Source organism: Cheilinus undulatus, linkage group 14, assembly GCF_018320785.1.
Source record: "Cheilinus undulatus linkage group 14, ASM1832078v1, whole genome shotgun sequence".
NCBI lineage: Eukaryota > Metazoa > Chordata > Actinopteri > Labriformes > Labridae > Cheilinus > Cheilinus undulatus.
In genome coordinates, this window is record NC_054878.1 from 14,772,879 (window position 1) to 14,792,340 (window position 19,462).

General features: G+C 38.6%; 1 protein-coding gene across 2 annotated transcripts; it reads left to right on the forward strand.

The window, feature by feature from the left end:
- The first annotated feature begins 5,610 nt into the window (after positions 1 to 5,610).
- snw1 (SNW domain containing 1) lies at positions 5,611 to 16,316 on the forward strand. Of its 2 annotated transcripts, none has more exons than XM_041806025.1 (14): positions 5,611 to 5,687; positions 6,189 to 6,342; positions 6,538 to 6,699; positions 7,311 to 7,406; positions 8,591 to 8,697; positions 8,936 to 9,040; positions 9,612 to 9,681; positions 9,798 to 9,863; positions 10,081 to 10,197; positions 10,285 to 10,426; positions 11,137 to 11,245; positions 12,756 to 12,873; positions 13,334 to 13,497; positions 15,562 to 16,316. In XM_041806025.1, exons 1-14 carry the CDS (start codon positions 5,674 to 5,676, stop codon positions 15,752 to 15,754), a joined length of 1,617 nt encoding a protein of 538 aa, XP_041661959.1. In that variant the 5' UTR covers positions 5,611 to 5,673; the 3' UTR covers positions 15,755 to 16,316. The 2 variants fall into 2 exon arrangements, with proteins under 2 accessions (XP_041661959.1, XP_041661960.1); XM_041806026.1 differs by having other exon boundaries at positions 11,140 to 11,245.
- Positions 16,317 to 19,462: the final 3,146 nt, after the last annotated feature.

The window sequence follows — 19,462 nt, forward strand, 5'->3', positions numbered from 1 at the left end:
TAATGTACAATTCCTTCAAACATTTAGCAACTAATGTACCAAAACGTTTTTCCAAGGCTTGGCCTATAACCTAGTCTTTGCAGTGCTCCAAAGTTTTTTAAAGTCTGGACTGAGTAACAGCTATCCCACTCATCAGGCTCAGAAATATTGTTATTTCTTCCTCAGAAACATCAGATGGCTTTTGGGGGGTAGAGGTCTTGTGTATATGCAATGCCCCTGCTGGCTGTATAAAATCAGCACTTCTATTGGCTATGTGCAATCTGCAGTGCTGAGTGGCTGTTCATTTGCTGTTTTCCGTTTGCTGTATAAGAGCAAAGCTCCAATTAGTTGTATGAACGCAGCCTTCCTTTGAAAGCTGACCTTCTATTGGTGTGTTAAAGCAGATAACCTATCGGCTTTTAAAAGCTGCACTCCTATTGGCTGTAAAATAGCAGAAAGATAGCAGAGCTCCTGTTGGCTGTTTAAGTACTGTGCTACTATTTGCTATTTTCTTCTTGGATGTATGAATTTAGCCTTCATAATGGCTGTATGAAAGATGCACTCCCATTGGCTGTAAGAATGCTGAGCTGATATTGGCTCATAAAAGATGTGCTTCTATTGGCTACTTAGAATCTACTCGCCTTTTTGTTGTATGAAAGTTGCACCCTGTTGGTTGTATGAAAGCATTGCTCCTAAAGGCTGTTTAAAACCAGAGCTCCTTTAGTCTTAATGAAAGCATTGCTCCTCTTGGTTATTTTGAATCTGTGTTCCTATTGGCTGTATGAAAGCAGCGCTGCCAATAGGAGTTTTGCTCTTATATAGCCAACAGGGGCACAGTTTCTAACAGCTAATAGGATTACTGTAGAAAGGCTGAGGTCATGTACCCAGGACCTGTCTTATTCTCTTAAAAAAAAGAAATGCAATCTGAAAAAGTATTTCTAATTTTCCTGAATAGAAAGATGAACAGCCCATGGTATCTTTCACAAACTCAAAAATACTAAGAGTGGGAAAAGGAAAGTAGCAGTCAGTAAAGAGTTCAGGTACTCAACTCTCCAACTGATCACATAATTTGCATGAAAATCAAACTACCCCCACACACACACACACACACACACACCCCCACACACTTAGCCTCATTTCCTGTTAGCTGCCTGCTAGCTGCCCAATCAACATAATTTTAAAAATGTGTCAAAAAATAAACTCCCACAAATACTACAGATTTTACCTGAAAAAAACTTCCAGAATATGTTTATTTTTTGCCTTTACCTCATGTATGCAGAAACAAATAAGGTACCTGAACTTGTTCATAAACATGGCTGTTTATTTGAAAATAAACTTTGGCTACAACTTTTGATGCTATAGCGTCTTACCGTGGCTAAGCTAAGTGTTTCTCAACTGGTGGGTGGAGACCCAAAAGTGGGTCACAGCACTGTATTCAGTGCGTACAGGGAAAAAGATATTGCTTTTCTATGGAAATAAGTTCGTTTTTAAGATTTGTTGAAAATATCAAAAATGTCCATGTTATCACAGGAGAAGGGGTAAAAAATGCATGCATTCATGTCCTCTGAAGCCTTCTGTAATGATTTACTTTCTAAACATGTTTGTGTTGTCCTGCCTTTTTATTTAATAATATGTATGTATAAGAATATTTTTGGGATTTGGTTTTTGATTTATGATTGGTGCACTTGGAACCACTGGCATAGCCTGATGTGTTTTAGGCTTTATGGCAGTGTCATGGATGTAAATATTACTAAAGTATGCACTTTCAGGACATTGGTGATATTTGATTGGCCTAACAGATCTATTATGTAACTTGGTAGCTGTAAATAAAGACCTCAGGAATAACTATATCCAGACCTACAAGATAGCTGCACCTTACAGCCAAAACTATAAAGATATAGCCTCATTAAGCAGCTCCCCTTGTGTTGGCTAGATCTTTTTATAATTTGTTTAAAGAGTGAATGCTGAGCCTTTATCAGTCTGTTCATCTTGTGTTTTCTAGTTTGATCCCTCCGTGCCCTGATCCCTCTATCATGCAGTAACACTTGAGATTAGGAATGTGATGAAGATGACAAGATACCACAGAGCATGTGTTGTCTTCCTCAGGTCCATGTACTGGGAGTGTAAACACAGTCTGCAACTCTCCAAAGTCCTTTACCACAATTACTTGGATGCCACAGCCCTTTGTTAGCATGACCTCATGATTAGAAAAGTTAAGACAGTGACTTAATTCTCCTAAATGCAAAATGAGATGCACTTCGCCTTTACTGCTCATCTTTTTTATGTAAATCCATCTTTTTCCATAAAGAATATGCAAAAATCAGTCCAACTTAAGTTCCCTTTCTTGGTATATTTTTAAAAATGGTCTTCCTATTCCTCAAAATAGCACCCAAAACTTTGAAGCACTGCTTACAAACTCCCTGGAGGGTGATTTTAGCTGAGTGGTGAAAGGATGCCCACTCCATCAGTCAAACTGCAGCAAGTCCAGAGACAGGCAGACAGAACAGTATAAAACTCCTCAATGCCAAATGCCAAGCACGGTCACATAGAGATGCACCCTGATGATTGGGTTTATTAAAAGCTTTCGTGTCCCGTGCCACGGCCCGGTGATTGATCTCCTTTGACGTGTCCTTTTACCCTGTGTCACATTAATACACTGCGTCTCTTCTGAGCGACTGACAGACTGCCTCCTCCTCTTTTCTGAGAAACAGAGAGGGAGAGGAAGGAAGAAAGATGGGGAGACAAGAGAGGCAGGGGCGATGGGGAGATGGAAAAGATGTAGACACATACAGTAGTGTTGAAAGAAAGAGAGAAAGAAAGAAAGAAAGAAACCCAACAAGTTACCAGTCATGTCACTTCTTCTTGCTGATCATCATGACTGGAGAGTCTGAGTCATCATATTCATCACATTCATCATAACAGCAAAAGGTGGCATTATATAAATCTCCTACATGATAGCAAAATAATCAAGCTTTTTATATTCCTCCTCTGCTAAGTTGTCTGAAGTTTTCAACCACATCCACCTCATCTAGTCCTGCAACAGCTTGAGGGTTGTCTTTTTTCCATTTTACACCAGATAATACTGTCTGGCCTTGCTACTTATGCTGCTTTATCACTCCGTGCAGGAACCAGGTGGACTCTGTTTACCTTTATAAAAAAGCAATGTTGGCACCATAAGAGTAGCGTTATCTGCGTCCCTGAAAAAAATGACAAGGCCGTGGTTGATTCACTAATGCCGTTTAGACTTAAACACAAAGAAGGAACTCAAAGCAGCTTTATACAGTATAGGTGTAATATTCATTGTCTATTTCAAGGTTGTTTGCAGCACTAAGTGGGTAAAACCTTGCTGCAATAGCTCATAGTCCATTCATGGACTTTTTCAGCTAAAGAAAAACAAGAAACTTCCTGGAAGCCAGCGAAAAACACCCATATCAGATTAGAAATGGGATGCTTCAAGTGGAATATGCAATGCCTATAAAAGTATTCACCCCTTGGATGTTAAACCCTTTAATTGATTTTAAGCATAAAAGGTAAACTGAGTGCCTGCATAAATATTCACCCCCATCAAAGTGGCTGACCTAATTCTGCAGAGGTCCAGCCATTTGGTGCTGGAAGACTCACAGTTACTGAAATGGGATCACCTGAGTGCATTGATTGCGTCTCAGATCATTGAAGTATAAAGACATCTGTGTCTGGAAGATCAAGTCACTGGTTAATCAGTATTCACAGCAACCATTACACCATGAAATCAAAAGAACACTCACAGCAACTCAGAGAAAAGGTTATTGAAAAGATGCTGAACATCCCCTAGAGTTCAGTTTAATACACCATCAAGAAATGAAAGGAATATGAAAATCTGCCAAGATCAGACCTTCCTTACATACACTGAGAAACCATGCAAGAAGGAAGCTGGTAAGAGAGGCCACCAAGAGATCTACTGTATGGAAACTCTGAAGGAGTTACAAGCTTCAGCAGCAGATATGGGGGGCATACAACAACTGAACCCTTTGTTCCTCACAAGTCAAAGCTTTATGGGAGAGTGGAAAAGAGAAAGCCACTGTTGAAGAAAATGTGTATTAAATCTGAACTAGAGTTCACCAAAATGCATGTGTGAGACCCATGGTCAAGTGGAAGAAAGTTCTTTAGTCTGATGAGACCAATTTGGTGCTTTCTGGCCATCAGACAAGACACCAAACACTACACATCACCACAAACACACCATCCCCACTGTGAAGCATGGTGGTGGCAGCATCATGCTGTGGGATGCTTCTTGGCAGCCAGCCTTGAAGGCTTGTAAAGGTAGATGTTAAAAATGTATGCAGCAAATTATTGGAAAATCCTGGAGGAGAATTTTTTCCATTTGTAAGAGAACTACAGCCAGGGAGAAGATTGTGTAAAAGAAGGAGGTTAATCATAATGGTGAGATTAATCAAGATTAAAAATGTAATTGTTTGACAGCTTTACTCATTTGAGTTAAAAAAGGACAAGTCAAACGTCATTCACATCTTCTAATATCAAAGCGTTTACTGTTCCCTTACTTCCTTTTCAATCTAGAACAAGTTCCCTTTTCTGTGGTTAAATCTGTGTCATAATCTTCCATTTACCCAAAGTTTCCTTTGTTCTTTCAAAATAAAAGTAACAAGAAGTCAATTTCCTTTAGTTTAAGATGGAATAAAAACCAAAATGGAACCAAGACAAATGCAAAATTAAGGAAAATGTGTCAAGAAGAGAGATAAATTATGATTAACTGTAGAAATTCTTAGAATAATGTGGATTTTTGAAAATGTAATTGTATTAAAGTAGCACAGTAAATAAATTAATTTTGCCAGTCACAGCATGAAATTTCATTACGTGGCCAAACTAAAAAAAACTGACTATTTTTAAACTCTAAGGACTTGAAAACCCACTGCAGAACAACAAATACCTTAAAATTGTGTCTAATATTAACAATCTTGGTATTTTTCATTACTAAATCAATATCTATAACCCCACGTTGTGTTTTTTTTTTCATAGAAGAACAGTTCCTATTTTAAACTTTCACAGCCTACAATACCTATGTTATGTATCTTAAAATATAAATATCAAACAGCTCTCCCTTTTGCAGGAGGAGGACTTGAAAATTATTCATTTTCAACCTGTTGTATCATGATTTCAAAATTATGAGGACAACTTGAGAAGCTTGATAGATTTTTAAAACTGATGATGGCTGCATCATTTTTGTCAAAATGCTGTAGAGATATGTTGGAATTTTTAACTCAAAAGGTGCTTAGAAATAGTGCACCCACATAAGCAAAACATGTCAGTGAATCAATTCTTCAGGTTTCTTGTAAGAATCTTGCACAGGTAAAATGTCCTCGTAAAACAACACTGACATAGAGAGATTTTTTTTGGGGGGGGGGGTTGTTTGTTTGTTTGTTTTGGCGTGCGCTACAAGTGGATTTAACATATTAGTGTGTCATTTTGATTTTTTTATGTGTTTGCAAACACCAATAAAGCAGAATAGAGGCTAAAACTATAACCCCAATTCTACAATAAAATGGTTTATTCTTAGATAAGCTTGCTGAAAAAAGTTGCAGTATTTTTAATAATATAGCGGAAAAGGCCTTTGTTGATAAAGTGACTTTCCGGATGGCGCAGTCTCCTTTTAGCACTGAGTGCGCATGCTCAGTTCTCTGCTAAGGAAGATAGAGGAAAATGTCTCTAACGAGGTAAGTACCACGACAAGGCCTTTTGTTCTTTTAGCCACAAATTTGTTCGATATTCCTTTTTCAAACCATGACGTATCATTTAAAGACTAAATTCAGTATCACACAGTGTTGTTTCACCCTGTCTGTCGTCGTTTCCTTTTTCAAATCATAGCTAACTTCACCGACAAATGCTAGCTAGCCGTGTGTCGTAGGCTATTAGCCATGCTAGCTATGTAGCTTATCAACATGCTATAGTGGGGTAAAAAACATAAATTTATCAGTCGTTTCCTGGAGTCAGGTTTGTAGTGTTCCTTCATTTTTCCCACGTAGATGTATAATTATTAATACTGAGTGTTGAAGCTTGTCAGCTGGTTCTTTGAGCACCTTTGAATCAGCGTTGTTACGTTGACATAACGTAATCTGTTGGCACTTTCGGCTAATGCTAGCTAGCTAGGGCTTAAAGCAGCAGAGCTTAAAAACAAACCAACAAGAGTGTCGTTTTTCCCTTTATTTTATTTACAGCTTTTTACCGGCGCCGACCCAGTTGTCCCAGGACCAGCTGGAGGCAGAGGAGCGCCTCCGAGCCCAAAAGTCCTACTCCACCGCCCTGGTTGCTTCCCGCAGAGATCCCCCTCCTTATGGACACAGAAAAGGCTGGGTACCCCGCTCCCTTGAGGTAGATCTATGTCTTTTTTATCACGTAGTTATCTCAAACTTTTACAAGTTTGAAAAGGGGTTATGTCAGTGCTATGTTTGTGATGGTGGATGTTTTTGTCTGGCTTAGTACTGGCAGATGTATCATTGATAGTGAGTTGATAGACATGTTAACATAAGAACATTTTATATTGTTTTTTAATTTGTGTTATTGTAGGACTTTGGAGATGGAGGAGCTTTCCCAGAGATCCATGTGGCCCAGTTTCCTCTGGAGATGGGTCGGAAGAAGAAGACATCGAATGCCCTGGCTGTACAGGTGGACGCAGAAGGAAAGATCAAATATGACGCCATAGCCAGACAAGGACAGAGCAAGGATAAGGTAAACAACTAAACTACCAGTGAAGATATGCTCAACACACACTTTACTGTGTTTGCAGTTAGGCTGCTTGATTATGTCAGAAATCATAATCACAATTGCTTTGATTGGTATTGATATCCTGATTTTAAGTACAATGGGTAATTGATTTTAAAACCTCTGCATGACATGCATTTATCAAACAAACAATCTTGAAGCTTGGATAACAAACAAAAGATGGTGCGGGGTGTGTGTGACTGAACTCCATTAATGAGACTGCACACTCTTATGTCTAAAAAGTTAGGCCCTGTCAAAGATACATTATTTGGATATGCATTAGTTACAGAAGTACCTGTTTTTAATTTGTGGTAAGTAATACAAAGGTCTCTTGAATTCATACAATTGAGGCTGGACCAGACAAATTCCATCTTGTTTTAAATGTCAAACCAGTTTCCATATAAATACTAATATTGCCTATGCCTCTGCATAATAAATGTTAATCAATTACTTCATAAATATACTTTGTTTTACATTATGCACAAGTGTAGTCAACAGTGAAAAACACTTGAAACAATCTATTGCATTGTTTGAAGGTCATTTTTCTCAGTCTGATGTATGTCTTTCATCATTTGCAGGTGATCTTCAGTAAGTACACAGACCTTCTTCCAAAGGAAGTTTTGAATGAGGATGCTGCTGAACTTCAGAGGCCTGATGAGGATGCTATCCAAGAGGTAAGCCAGGGGTGTTTGTTGAAAGAAAGATGAGCAGGTGTACATCTGTTCATGTTATCTGTGTGACTTTAGATTTGACTGAATAAAGACCATCTCCTCATATTGTCAACCAAATGAAAACATTCATTTTCAGTATAAAACATTTGTGTTCAAAATATTTCTAGCAATACATAGAACTCAGCTAATTTTGTAAACTGAAAGTGTTAGTGATATATCCTTTATTCAATGTTATCACAGAGAGCAATACAGTCTATTCACCTTTTACTTAAAAGCTATACTTATTAATAGCTAGGGGAGTGATGAGATCAAAATGTCACAAGATTTCTCGTCTATGTGAAACCAATCTCACAAGATCAATAATGCACAGACACCAGGAGCAGCAGCTCTCCTGACAGAAAACAGTACCAAACTGAAAATTATAAAAGATCACAACAATGCCCTGGGCACTTAAAAATTGTTGGTCAGACAGCTAATGAAGAAACAGCTGATCCGTGACCCGCTTAGATCCCTGCTCCAACACCCAACCCCTCATCCGTGTGGCTGCACTTATGGGCTGAACGATTTGGGAAATATCAAATTGTGCCTCTGCTTATGAAAAAAAGAACTTGCGAGATCAAAGAAAGTTTTCATAAATTTATGGGGGGTGTAATGATCACAGAGAATGCCCTGCTGACATGAAACAGCCAGTAAAATCGTCAGCTCCTCGTAATTCTCCAAGTTATCCTATCTTTTTAAACTGTCACCAAGGTAACCGAATTTACAGAGGACTTTACACCTATTAGGGGGCACGTGTAATATTTACATTAAAAACCAACCTACGCTGAAATTATCTCAGCTAGTGCAACACCATAAAAGTGAGCATATTGTTAACTCTGACACAATATAGACTTTAAGTTCAAACTAGGTTACATTTGAACTCGCGTATACCTGGTGAAACCCACAGCAGATCTGAACCCAGTCAGCAGTAGCTTGCACATGACTAGCCAATCACAGCAGCTCTGTGAGGAAAATGTTTGGGTTGCTCGGCAACAATCAAGTTTCAAACTAGCATCCTAAGGCTTCTATGTGTTCTATTTTCTCTCAAATGCAGTGCTCATGTTGCCTGAATGTAAATGATTTAGAAGCATAAAACATTTTAACTTGTCCTTAACTAAATGTTGTTGTTTCCTTATGTGTCCTTGTAGCTCACAGAGAAGACTCGGGCTGCTTTGGACAAACAGGTTTCTCAAAAGATTGCAGCTGCTATGCCCGTAAGAGCTGCAGACAAACAAGCTCCAGCACAATATATCAGGTACATGTCATGTTTGATTATTTAACTATTTTTGCTCACTTACAGTAAAAATATTAAGTAATGTTGCTCTGTCACTGAGCTCATGCTGAAGCCAGGTGGATATTAAGCGAGTGATGGGAATGATTCAGACATGTCCTTTTTAAAACATAAGAAGGTGAAATTGATTTAAAGTCTGTTTACCTGTTTGTTGTTGAGGGATGAACCTTTTATGCATCTCAACCCTTTGTCTTTCCTAAAGATATACACCGTCCCAGCAGGGAGTGGCATTTAACTCAGGGGCCAAACAGAGGGTGATTCGGATGGTGGAAATGCAGAAGGATCCAATGGAGCCACCCCGTTTCAAGTAAGCAAAGAGTTCTCACCTAAACATGGAATTGACATTTATTTGCTGGTTTGACTGAACATGATTATACAGAAAAATGTTCATATGTAATGTCTTTAGATGGTTAATAAGTCTTTAAATTCAGACATTCAGAATTTCACTCACCTTGTAGTTTATTTTCATTAACTTCATCTAAATTGAGAAGCAGCAAATGGCTAAAGGAAATTAAAATGAGAAATGTGTTCTAATAAGCAGAAGAATTAAAAAATCAAAATCCTGCAGTTAATTAAAACCCATTTGCAAGGTTTTGGGTTGATACTTGTTTAGTAATTTTTCCTCAAGTGTAACACTTGACCTTTAATTCTTTTAATGATTGCAAATCTCTCCCATTGATATCTTTGTCTAAGATTTTGCACTGACAATAAAGTCATTATCGACCAAACTGTCAGGTTCAAACACATCATAATTTGTTGTGACTATCCTTCTGACAAATGTTCTGTGCGAACCAGGATGTTTTCAAACACGTTTGAAATTGTGTTTTCTGTCCCTGCAGCCTATCAAAAATAAAGTTAAATCATTTTGTTCGTTTCAGGATCAATAAGAAGATTCCTCGGGGACCTCCTTCTCCCCCCGCCCCAGTCATGCATTCCCCAAGTAGAAAGGTACAATTGGCTGAAATAATTTTCTTATTTTTGTATTTTTCGGCTTTATGAAGAAAAATACATTTAAATTGTTTCAGGAGAAACTGTGTTTGACTTTGTCTTTTTTGCTGTTTTAGATGACGGTCAAGGAGCAGCAGGAGTGGAAGATTCCTCCTTGCATCTCTAACTGGAAGAACGCAAAGGTAATGTGAACACAGAGTCAGCTGCAGCTTTCATCTAGATGTAATATCCATTGAGAAGTTCATGCAGTTGTGTTTTTCCTGCCATTTTGGTTTGCAGTGTCATAAATATTAGATTTTTGGGACACCAGGTCCTCTATGATTATCCTCATTTTGTTACCCCACTCCCTGTTTTTCTCCTTGACTCATTTCTTTCTCTTGGTGTTCTGTTTTCATTCAGGGTTACACCATTCCTCTTGATAAACGTCTGGCTGCTGACGGCAGAGGGCTGCAAACAGTTCACATTAATGAAAACTTTGCCAAGCTGGCTGAGGCGCTCTACATCGCTGATAGAAAGGTACAGCACCAATAATCCTCATTGCTAGTAACAAAACTGCTACGTTTTCCACACTTATTTACACTACATATTTGGATGTCTCCATAGGCCAGAGAGGCAGTGGAAATGAGAGCTCAGGTCGAGAAGAAGATGGCACAGAAGGAGAAGGAAAAGAGGGAGGAGAAACTGAGGGATCTGGCCCAGATGGCTCGAGACCGCAGGGCAGGAATCAGAAGTCACGAAGACAAAGGTAAGTCCTGAAGATAAGGGTCAGTAAAAAGGTTACTCCAGCTGTTTCTTACTTGTGTTATTTAGAGGGAGTGGGGAGACTTGATTGGCAGCGCTGTTGCCACTTCTAAATCTGGAGCATGGGTGGCATAAATGATGACAACATTTTTCACCCTGCCAGTGTTGACAGCACCAGCAAACTGTGAAGTGTTCTGCTACCCTGCTGATAGTTAGCATTCGGATTTTAAGACGATAAATCAGGGTTGTATGGCATGTTTTTTGTGTTGTCTTTGAATGACCCTTTCAATACATGACTGAGTCAGAATTTAAAATCTCAAAGTACCATTTTATTATAAACTCCAACATCTGTGTTTTTGTCTGTAAGTCGACTGAGCACTCAGTTTCTCTTGAGTTAATCTTCCTCTTCTACCTTGTCTCAACCACCTGCCTCACATTTCACCATGCCTACACCATCTGTTTTTTTTTTTCATTTTCCCAAACATCACCTAACATCCGCTTCTCTCACCTCTGTCGTCTCATTTCTCTCTCCATCTGTCTCCCTCTTTATCTCCATGTTTCTTTTCACCTCTGCCCGTCAACTGCAACATTTCCCATCATCTGTCTCTCACTTCTCCCCTCATGTGTTTATTCCTTTATTTATTTTTATAATTTTCTTCTTGTATCCTCACCTTTTCTCCCACTTTCTGTCTGTCCATCTCTCCCTGTCTCAAGCAGCAGGTGGCGAGGACGCAGCGGTCAGAGAGCGTGACGAGATCCGCCATGACAGAAGGAAAGAGAGACAGCACGACAGGAACATTTCCAGGGCTGCTCCTGATAAGAGGTGCTGGACACGCACTTTAAACACACCGCATGTGAACTTAGCCACTCTGTCTCTCCACGCAGACACACACAGCCACTCTGCTGAATCATTCATGGGACCAGCAGTTATACTGAACAAACCCAGCAGGATCCAGCAGAGTACCCAGGCAGTAGTCCTTGTCCACAGTGATCCACATACTGTGCATGAGAGATGAGTGATCAGTGCATGCGTATGTGCGCTGTCAGGGTGTCATTTGATAGAATTGTGGGTCCCTGAAGGAGAGGTGGAATTGAAATTCAGAGGAGAGCTCATTACAATCACAATTCCAGCTGCCAGAAAGCACAAACCTCGTTATCTTAAAATTACCTTTCACTTAACTTTGACACACTGTTTGCCAGAGGACAGTCGAGATGTAAAGTCACAAAGAACTTAATACAGAGAGTTTTTTATGCTTGCATTTCATTTTAAAGTAATGATTTGATGCCAAAATCCTTGTGATAAAAGGTGTAACCTTTTGTTTTATGCATAGGCATGCAGGGGAGTTTAATGTGATATATAATGATGCATCTCAGAAATGAGATATTTTAGAAAAGTTCAGTTTTATTCTGTAATTTAATTCAAAAAGTGAAACTTGAATATATTTTAGATTCACTTGGCAGCCATCTGTTACTCCATAGTCCAAAGTCCTGTTTTTAGATTAAAGTCAGTTTTGCATTACATTTGGAAACCAAAGTCCCAGAGTCTGGAGGAAGAGTGGAGAGGCAGAGAATCCAAGGTGATTAAAGTCCGGTGTTTTCAGTTTCCACAGTCCAGAGTCAATGCTGTCAGCTGTCTATTAGGAGATTGCAAAGCACTTCATGCTTCCATCTTCTAAGAATCTTTACAAGGATACTGATTTCTTTTTTCCAGCAGGACTTGGCACCCACCAGCAGTGCCAAAACTACCAGAAACTTCTTTACTGACCTTGGTATTACTGTGTTAGATTGGCTGGCCAACTGGCCTGACCTGAACTCTGTAGAGAATGTTTAGCATGGTGTCAAGAGGAAAATGAGACATCAAACTATAATACAGACAAGCTGAAGGCTGCTATCAAAGCAAATCATAATACCTTAGCAGTGCCAAAAGCAGATTCCCTCCATGCCACACCACACCGATGCAGTGCAAAAGTAGCCTCGACCAAGTTTGAGAGCTTAATAGGCATTTCATTGTGTTGACCTTTTTTTACCATTGGTCTTATGCAAAATTCTAATAGTTTGAGATAGTGTTTTTTTATTTTTATGGGCTTTAAGCCATAATCATCAAGATTAAAACAAAAAGATTTTAAATATTTCACTTCATGTAATAAACCTCAAATATACAAAGGTTTCTCTTTTTGATTAAAGTGTTGAAGGAAAATGAACTCTTCTACAATCTTTTAGATGCACTTACAATATAGTACAACAATATAAAATTGCTGTTCCCTTTTGACTGTAGATTTTTTGGAAATGTGTTTTCTTATGTTGTTTTTACATCATTCTGTGTTTTGTCACAGGTCCAAGCTGCAGAGAGATCAAGACAGAGACATCAGTGAGCTCATCGCTCTGGGCATGCCCAACCCGCGGTCAGCCAGTGAAGCCCAATATGACCAGAGACTCTTCAATCAGAGCAAGGTTAGATTCGTTCAAAGCTGCTGTATTTTATCAGTACTTTTGATTTTTTTGTATTGGGCAATACTGTAAATCAGATGCATATGTCACACTTTTGATTCCTGATTGATTTGATTCCTTTGTTTGTTGTTACTTCTGAAAGAGTGCTGGGAGGCATGCTGGAGCCAAATTTTGACCGCTGTTCTTCCTCATTTGGTCATAGTCGGGCTTTTAAAGAAAGCAGTGGTATACTGTTTATAATATTAAAATAGAGTATTAAATCTGACCACAAAATATACCATGTGATCTGCAGATTTGTTGTTAATATCAGATCAGTCACATAATTTCTTTTTCTTTCTAAATGAGGAAAAAAACATTTCCTAAAGTTTAAATGTTTATTTGCAGGCACAACCTTCATAAGTAGATTTGTCTTTTAAATTGTATGTATATTGATGTATTTTCTCTCTGTCTCTCTGTCTTCCAGGGAATGGATAGTGGTTTTGCAGGCGGTGAAGATGACACATACAACGTGTATGACCAGCCCTTCCGCAGTGGTAGAGACATGGCTTCAAACATCTACAGACCCAGCAAAAACATTGATAAGGATGCCTACGCAGATGACTTTGACACGCTCATGCAAAACAACAGGTACTATGGATTTCATTATTTTTGTTGAATGGTCACTAATACTTGGCCATCAGTCTGTTTACATTGTGTCATTCCAAGTCACAGTTTTGTCAGGTTACTGAACAGTAGTCCAATTATCATTTGGAAGATGTGTAAAGAGCAGAGAAGTTACTGATGTCCGACATGGAAATTATTTTAAATATGACAAAAAGATAAGGGTGTAATTAGGTTATGTTTGATTTTGTCATAATTGTCTTATGTGTCTCTTCATAATTCAAGGACATTGCCATTTAAGAGCATACAAAGTCACACAAGTTGTGCATAAATCCTTTTTTTTTTTTTTTTTTTAAGTACAAGAGCCATGCTAATAGATATTTACATATAAATGGTGTATTTGTGATGGTATTTTTTACCACTGCTTGAGAGTACTGTACCAAGAATTCTGAAGCCCAGCTAAGACCAAAGATTGGCAATGCAGCAAGTGTTTAAAAACATTGTTGATGACATTTGCAGCTGTGAGAGCTGAGCCATTGCAGCTTGATGACTTGCCTGTGGTTCAGTTTGTCATATCACTGTAGCTGGTTTCTGGACATCGCAAGCAGATAAACAAATGGCTAAAGATGCCAACATATCTTTTTTTCAAAACAGAATATTTAGTTAGATGAAATCATGTTGTGCATTTTAGAAATGACTACATCCAACTTCTTACTACATCCAGCAGGATGCACAGCATTATATTAGCTTATACATGATAAATTCACGCTTGTAGAAGCTGAATTTATTAGTGAAAAGTAATTGTTTTCAGCAGATTTAGTTATTATAAGACTGATAAACTTATGCTGTGAGTTTTGAAAATTATTACATCAGTCTTTTTGATGCACACTACTGTCCCCTCCATTAGGGGACAGTACACGTAAGCATGACGTGCTGCACTATACTAGCTGAAAAAATACTTTTTAATTAAAACAATTCTGATCCAGCAAAGCTTTTTTGTTTGTTTTGTGAAATATTGCTGTCTTATTACAATGGTCATGACAAATCAATTCATAATGAGCAGAAATCACACAGTCTGACGTTACACATTATTAAGATGATAAAGATACTAGGGAAAAATAGTTAGTATGCAGACCTGGCCTTCTTTAAAGACAGATTTATTGCCTAAAGAGTTAGTTACTTTAAAAAGAGTGACTGTTAGAGCCAAATTCTATGGAAAGGACACATCGTCTCCTTCAGTGGCGTGAGCCCACAAGCTTTAAGATTATTGCAGAGCAGCCTGTCCCAGGCAGTTCAGAGTTTCTGCTTGTCTCATTTGTGGTTAACTTAATAGTGCAATAGACAGTACTTTGCCCATCTACATATAGATTAGGGAGACTTACTTTGGCATGTGCTCAAACTTTATTTCACTGACAACTTCATAAGCTTATACCGTAATGTTTATAATTTTTGTGTTAATATTTTCTGAAATTGTTTTACTATCAACAATGGCTCCATCATTTAATCTTTTAAGCCTCTGGACTTGAAACATTTACAGGCTTGTTAATCATCTCTTTGGTTAACATTTATCAGACTACTAAAGTGACGGCTAAAGTTTCAACCTACTTCATGATAATTACCCAGAATAAGAAAATTCTGCATTCATTTTAAGATTGTTCCTGCTCTCTTTTTGAAGCACAAGCTGAGAGTGCACATGACACCCCAGCAGGAGCTCTTGTCCTTGGGGCAGCAGTGCCACACACTACCAGTCGAGCATGGCCTGTCCCATATGTTTAGTCAACAGCTTGTCGTTGTCCTCTAGGAATGTCGTCTAGCTGCAGGGTGTCACGCAGCTATGTAAAAACAATGGAAGAAAGTCTTCTGGTTCCCTGAGACATGAAAACAGATGTTCAATGGAAAACACTGAGACTGAATCTAGCTTTGCATTTCTTTTATAAAATGAACAAGTAGAGACCTAATTCACGGTTGTTGTCTTTCATCCTTTCTGTTACTAGACTGGAAGATAAATGCACAACATAAAAGATAAGTGAGAACAGTTTAATGGTCTAATAAACTATGAATTTGCTAATGTTTTCTTTTCCTGTCCACCAGGTTTGTGCCAGACAAAGAGTTCTCAGGTACTGATCATGCTCAGAGACGAGAAGGCCCTGTGCAGTTTGAGGAGGATCCCTTCGGTCTGGACAAGTTCTTGGAGGAGGCCAAGCAGCACGGTGGCTCCAAAAGACCCTCAACCAGCAGCCGCTCAAAGGACGACTACCACGACAAGAAACGCAGGAAGGAGTGAGAGGGGCATGGCACCCTGCAATGGAGGCCCCCAAATCTCTATCAGGAATCATCAGTCAGATTTTTGTTTCAGTAAAAGACTGTGAAAGAGGCTCATGATTTCCCTTATTTTTCACATCTGATGTTTTTTCTACCTTATTTTAATTTCATTCAGTGTCATGTTAAATGACATGAGTGAACACTTTAAATATAACACAGGGGAAGCATAACTAATGCTGCAATGTGTAAGGTCAGCCTCTGCGTCTGAAAGAGTCATTGTACAAGTTAGGTGTGGAGAGTAGTATGTGATAATGTTATGACCATTAAAACCTGTAGATTTTAGTTATTGTACCTTTATTTTTATTTTCTACATGTATTAAACCCAGCAGGAGCTGTTCACATGATTCCTCTTCATCTTTTTAGATGTTTTATTTAAGCCTGAGGTGTATTTGTGAGCATAGTTAAAACCTGTATGTGATGGAAGATATGTACAGCAGTAAAACTTATCTGAAAGATGTAAAGCAAACCAGCTTTATAATTCTTGTACATTACTACCACTGGAATAAATTTCATATAGTGTGTAATTTGTTGTTTTTATTGCTATGTGAGCTATTTTGTGTTGCTTATTAATCCAGAAGTAATGTTTTCTACCATCAGCTTTTTTGGGTGAAGTTTAGAGCTACTTAGTTTAAACTTTTGCAACATAGTGTCTGAGTAGAAAGTCCATTAGTTGTCTAATTATTATAGTTTTCCCGTATTAGATTTCCCTCATTTTAATCACTACAGAGTAATGCATCCCATTTACAAAGATGATTAAATGCCCAGAAAGTATTTACAGAAGCCATCCATTTCAAAGTCTGAGTACTGCCATTTTTTTTTTTTTTTTTTTTCAGAAATAGGCTCTGCAATTTATGCGATGATTAGACCAAAACTGGTTTCATTAATTTCAATTAATTACGACTTATGCAGGCTGACAGTTTTATTTTCCCAGCCGTCAGAAAATAATCATCGCAGCATTACACAGCCCAGCAGACTCAGTAATCTCTGCGCAGTACCATCTTTCACTCATGCCTCAATAGGACTCAGACACTTGTTATGGGCACATAATTCATGTTTTTCTCAGAGTGTTTGTAGTTATGGCTTCCTGTATTAGAGCGGAGCTCCATGCTTTTAAGCTATGGTTTACTGCCTGCCTTTCTACCAGCATCAGAAATATTGTCTCAGAATTGTAGAAAAAAATCCACATGAAGCTGAAAATAATTAAGGACTCAAGACAAGTGATAATGGAAATATTTTGGGATGTGAAAACAGAATTCTTGGCAAATTTTCTGCATATGCTCGAGTAAAGTTGTGCTCGTTGCAGTTCCAAATTAAAGCCGCCTTCATTCGCCAGAATGTAGTTTCAATGGAGTGATGAAGAATGTGAAGGTTAAATCAATTACGTATCGTAGAACAATGGTTCTCAGCTGGTTTGTGTAGCTGTTCCTAGTAGGTTGTGAATGTGTGCTTGGAAAAAATGAGGCAAAAGCTCTAACATATATGGAATCCCTTAGCAGACATGCATATACTTCCATTTTCTAAAATGTCCTGTAATGTAGTGATAACCAAATTTCAAGACAATCTGGTTGCAGACCATTAATTTCTGACAGTCACTCTCAGACCGTTCAAGAGGATGTGCATTTCAGATTGTGCTTAAACATGCAAAAACTGATTAAAAAAAAAAAAAAAAGGAAAATAGGATTAAACTTCCATTTAGAGTAAGGGAAAGGATACCAAAAGTTCAACACCTGGTAACAAAATTTTTCATGAAGCCAAGTAAACAGTCTGCTTACAGGAAAAAAAATATTCTCACACGTAGCTTATGTAGCCCGATTAGCTTCATAAGCTAAGTTCACAAAGCAGCTATGTATCTATGCTATTTGTGTAGCTAAGTCAGCTTTGCTACATTTGCTAAAGCTAGCTAATTTAAGATGATGGAGCTTGGTAGTTAAAGCTAAGCTTACAATGCAGCTACAGTGCCGTGAAATAGTATGTGCCCCCTTTCTGATTCCTAATTTTTTTGCATATTTATCACACTTAAATGTTTCGGATCATCGAACCAATTTTAATGTCTCACAAAGACAACCCAAATAAATACAAAATGCAGTTTCTAAATGAATTTATTTATTAAGGGGAAAAAAATCCAAACCTGTCTAGCCCTAGTGAAAAAGCAATAGCAACCTTCATATATGGTTGGCCATTAACAGAATGCAGAGTATACCCGCTTCTGCAGAAACCACTGTGCTTGATTATGCTGTTAGCTTGACTGCTTGAATAATTCGGTACAACTCCAGAAGTCTGTTGTTTAATGATTGTGCATGTACTCAGTGACTGTCTCAGATTACTGCTTAACCACCTGTTTCAGGCGCTCCACCTCCACTTGGCCTCCTGTCTTCAGGACAACAGAGGAACCAGGCTAAAACACATTAAACCCTCACTCAATTACAGCAAAGTGGCTCTGATGTGATTTAACATTGACCTTTACTCCTGTGGAGAGGAGCAGACAGACTCACAAGCTTGGGGGGAAAAGGTGGCGTGATGTCCCCGTCTCACTGCTGCACCTGAGCAAACAAGACAAAAACCATGACACTGACCTTTATTTCCTTTTATTTATGTATTCAATTATTCATTTATTCCTTATCGGAGCACTCTCCCACTGTCTTTGGATTCTTCCCGGATTTGTTTTACTCATCTACAAACCCAAATTCCGAAAAAGCTGGGATGCTTTGCAAAATTTGAATAAAAACAGAATATAGTCATTTGAGCATCCTTTTTAACCTATTTTTAAATGAATTAAGCATAAGGACAAGAAATCAAATTTTCAAACCACAGCTCTTATTGATATTTTTTATATAGCCTACATGCACATTTTGAATTTGATCCCTGCAGCAAGTTCCAGAAAAACTGGGACAGGAGCGTGTTTACCACTGTGTTACACCTTTTTGAAAAGAGTTGGAAGTGGAGGAAGAATGAGGTCTTTCTTACAGTCATGTGCATAAGTTTTAGGCATGTAGGGCACACTGGATTCATCACGGGGACACAATGTGCCACAACCCAGGGCTGGAGAAGTAGGGGGCAGAGGCGAGCTTGACAGCATGTCTTTTGCCCAGGCCTTTTCATCTCTGGTGGTATGCCAGGAGACTACCGGCAGTTTTCAGGCCCTCTGGGCATTCACAGCACGACCAGGGGCTCGTGACAACCCTACTTCCCACTCAGACAGTAACCTAGGCATACTTACTCCCCACATCTACCCCTTACTCTGCCCTCAAGATGTGGACTTTATTATTTTTTCACATGCCCCTGGAGATGTGCAAGGACATCCAGAGCACTACCGGGTATTTGTTAATCCTCCTTCCCACCTAATAGTGCGCTCAGGCAGTCTGCCTCACCAAATCTATGCCTTACAGCCTCAAGAGTGCTCTTTTAAGACCCAAACATGGTACTATAACCTGTTACCAAATTTACCTGTGGAATATTCCCAGTGTTTTTTGATTGTTTTTCCCAGTCATGTCTTGTCCCTGTCCCAACTTTTTTAGTACATGTTGCAGGCATCAAATTAAGAATGTGTGTACGTTTCCAAAATACATAAAAGTTTGCCAGCGTAAACATTCAATATCTTGTCCTTGTGCTGAATTTGATTGAATATAAGTTAAAGAGGATTTTCAAATCACTGCAACGTCCCAACTTTTTT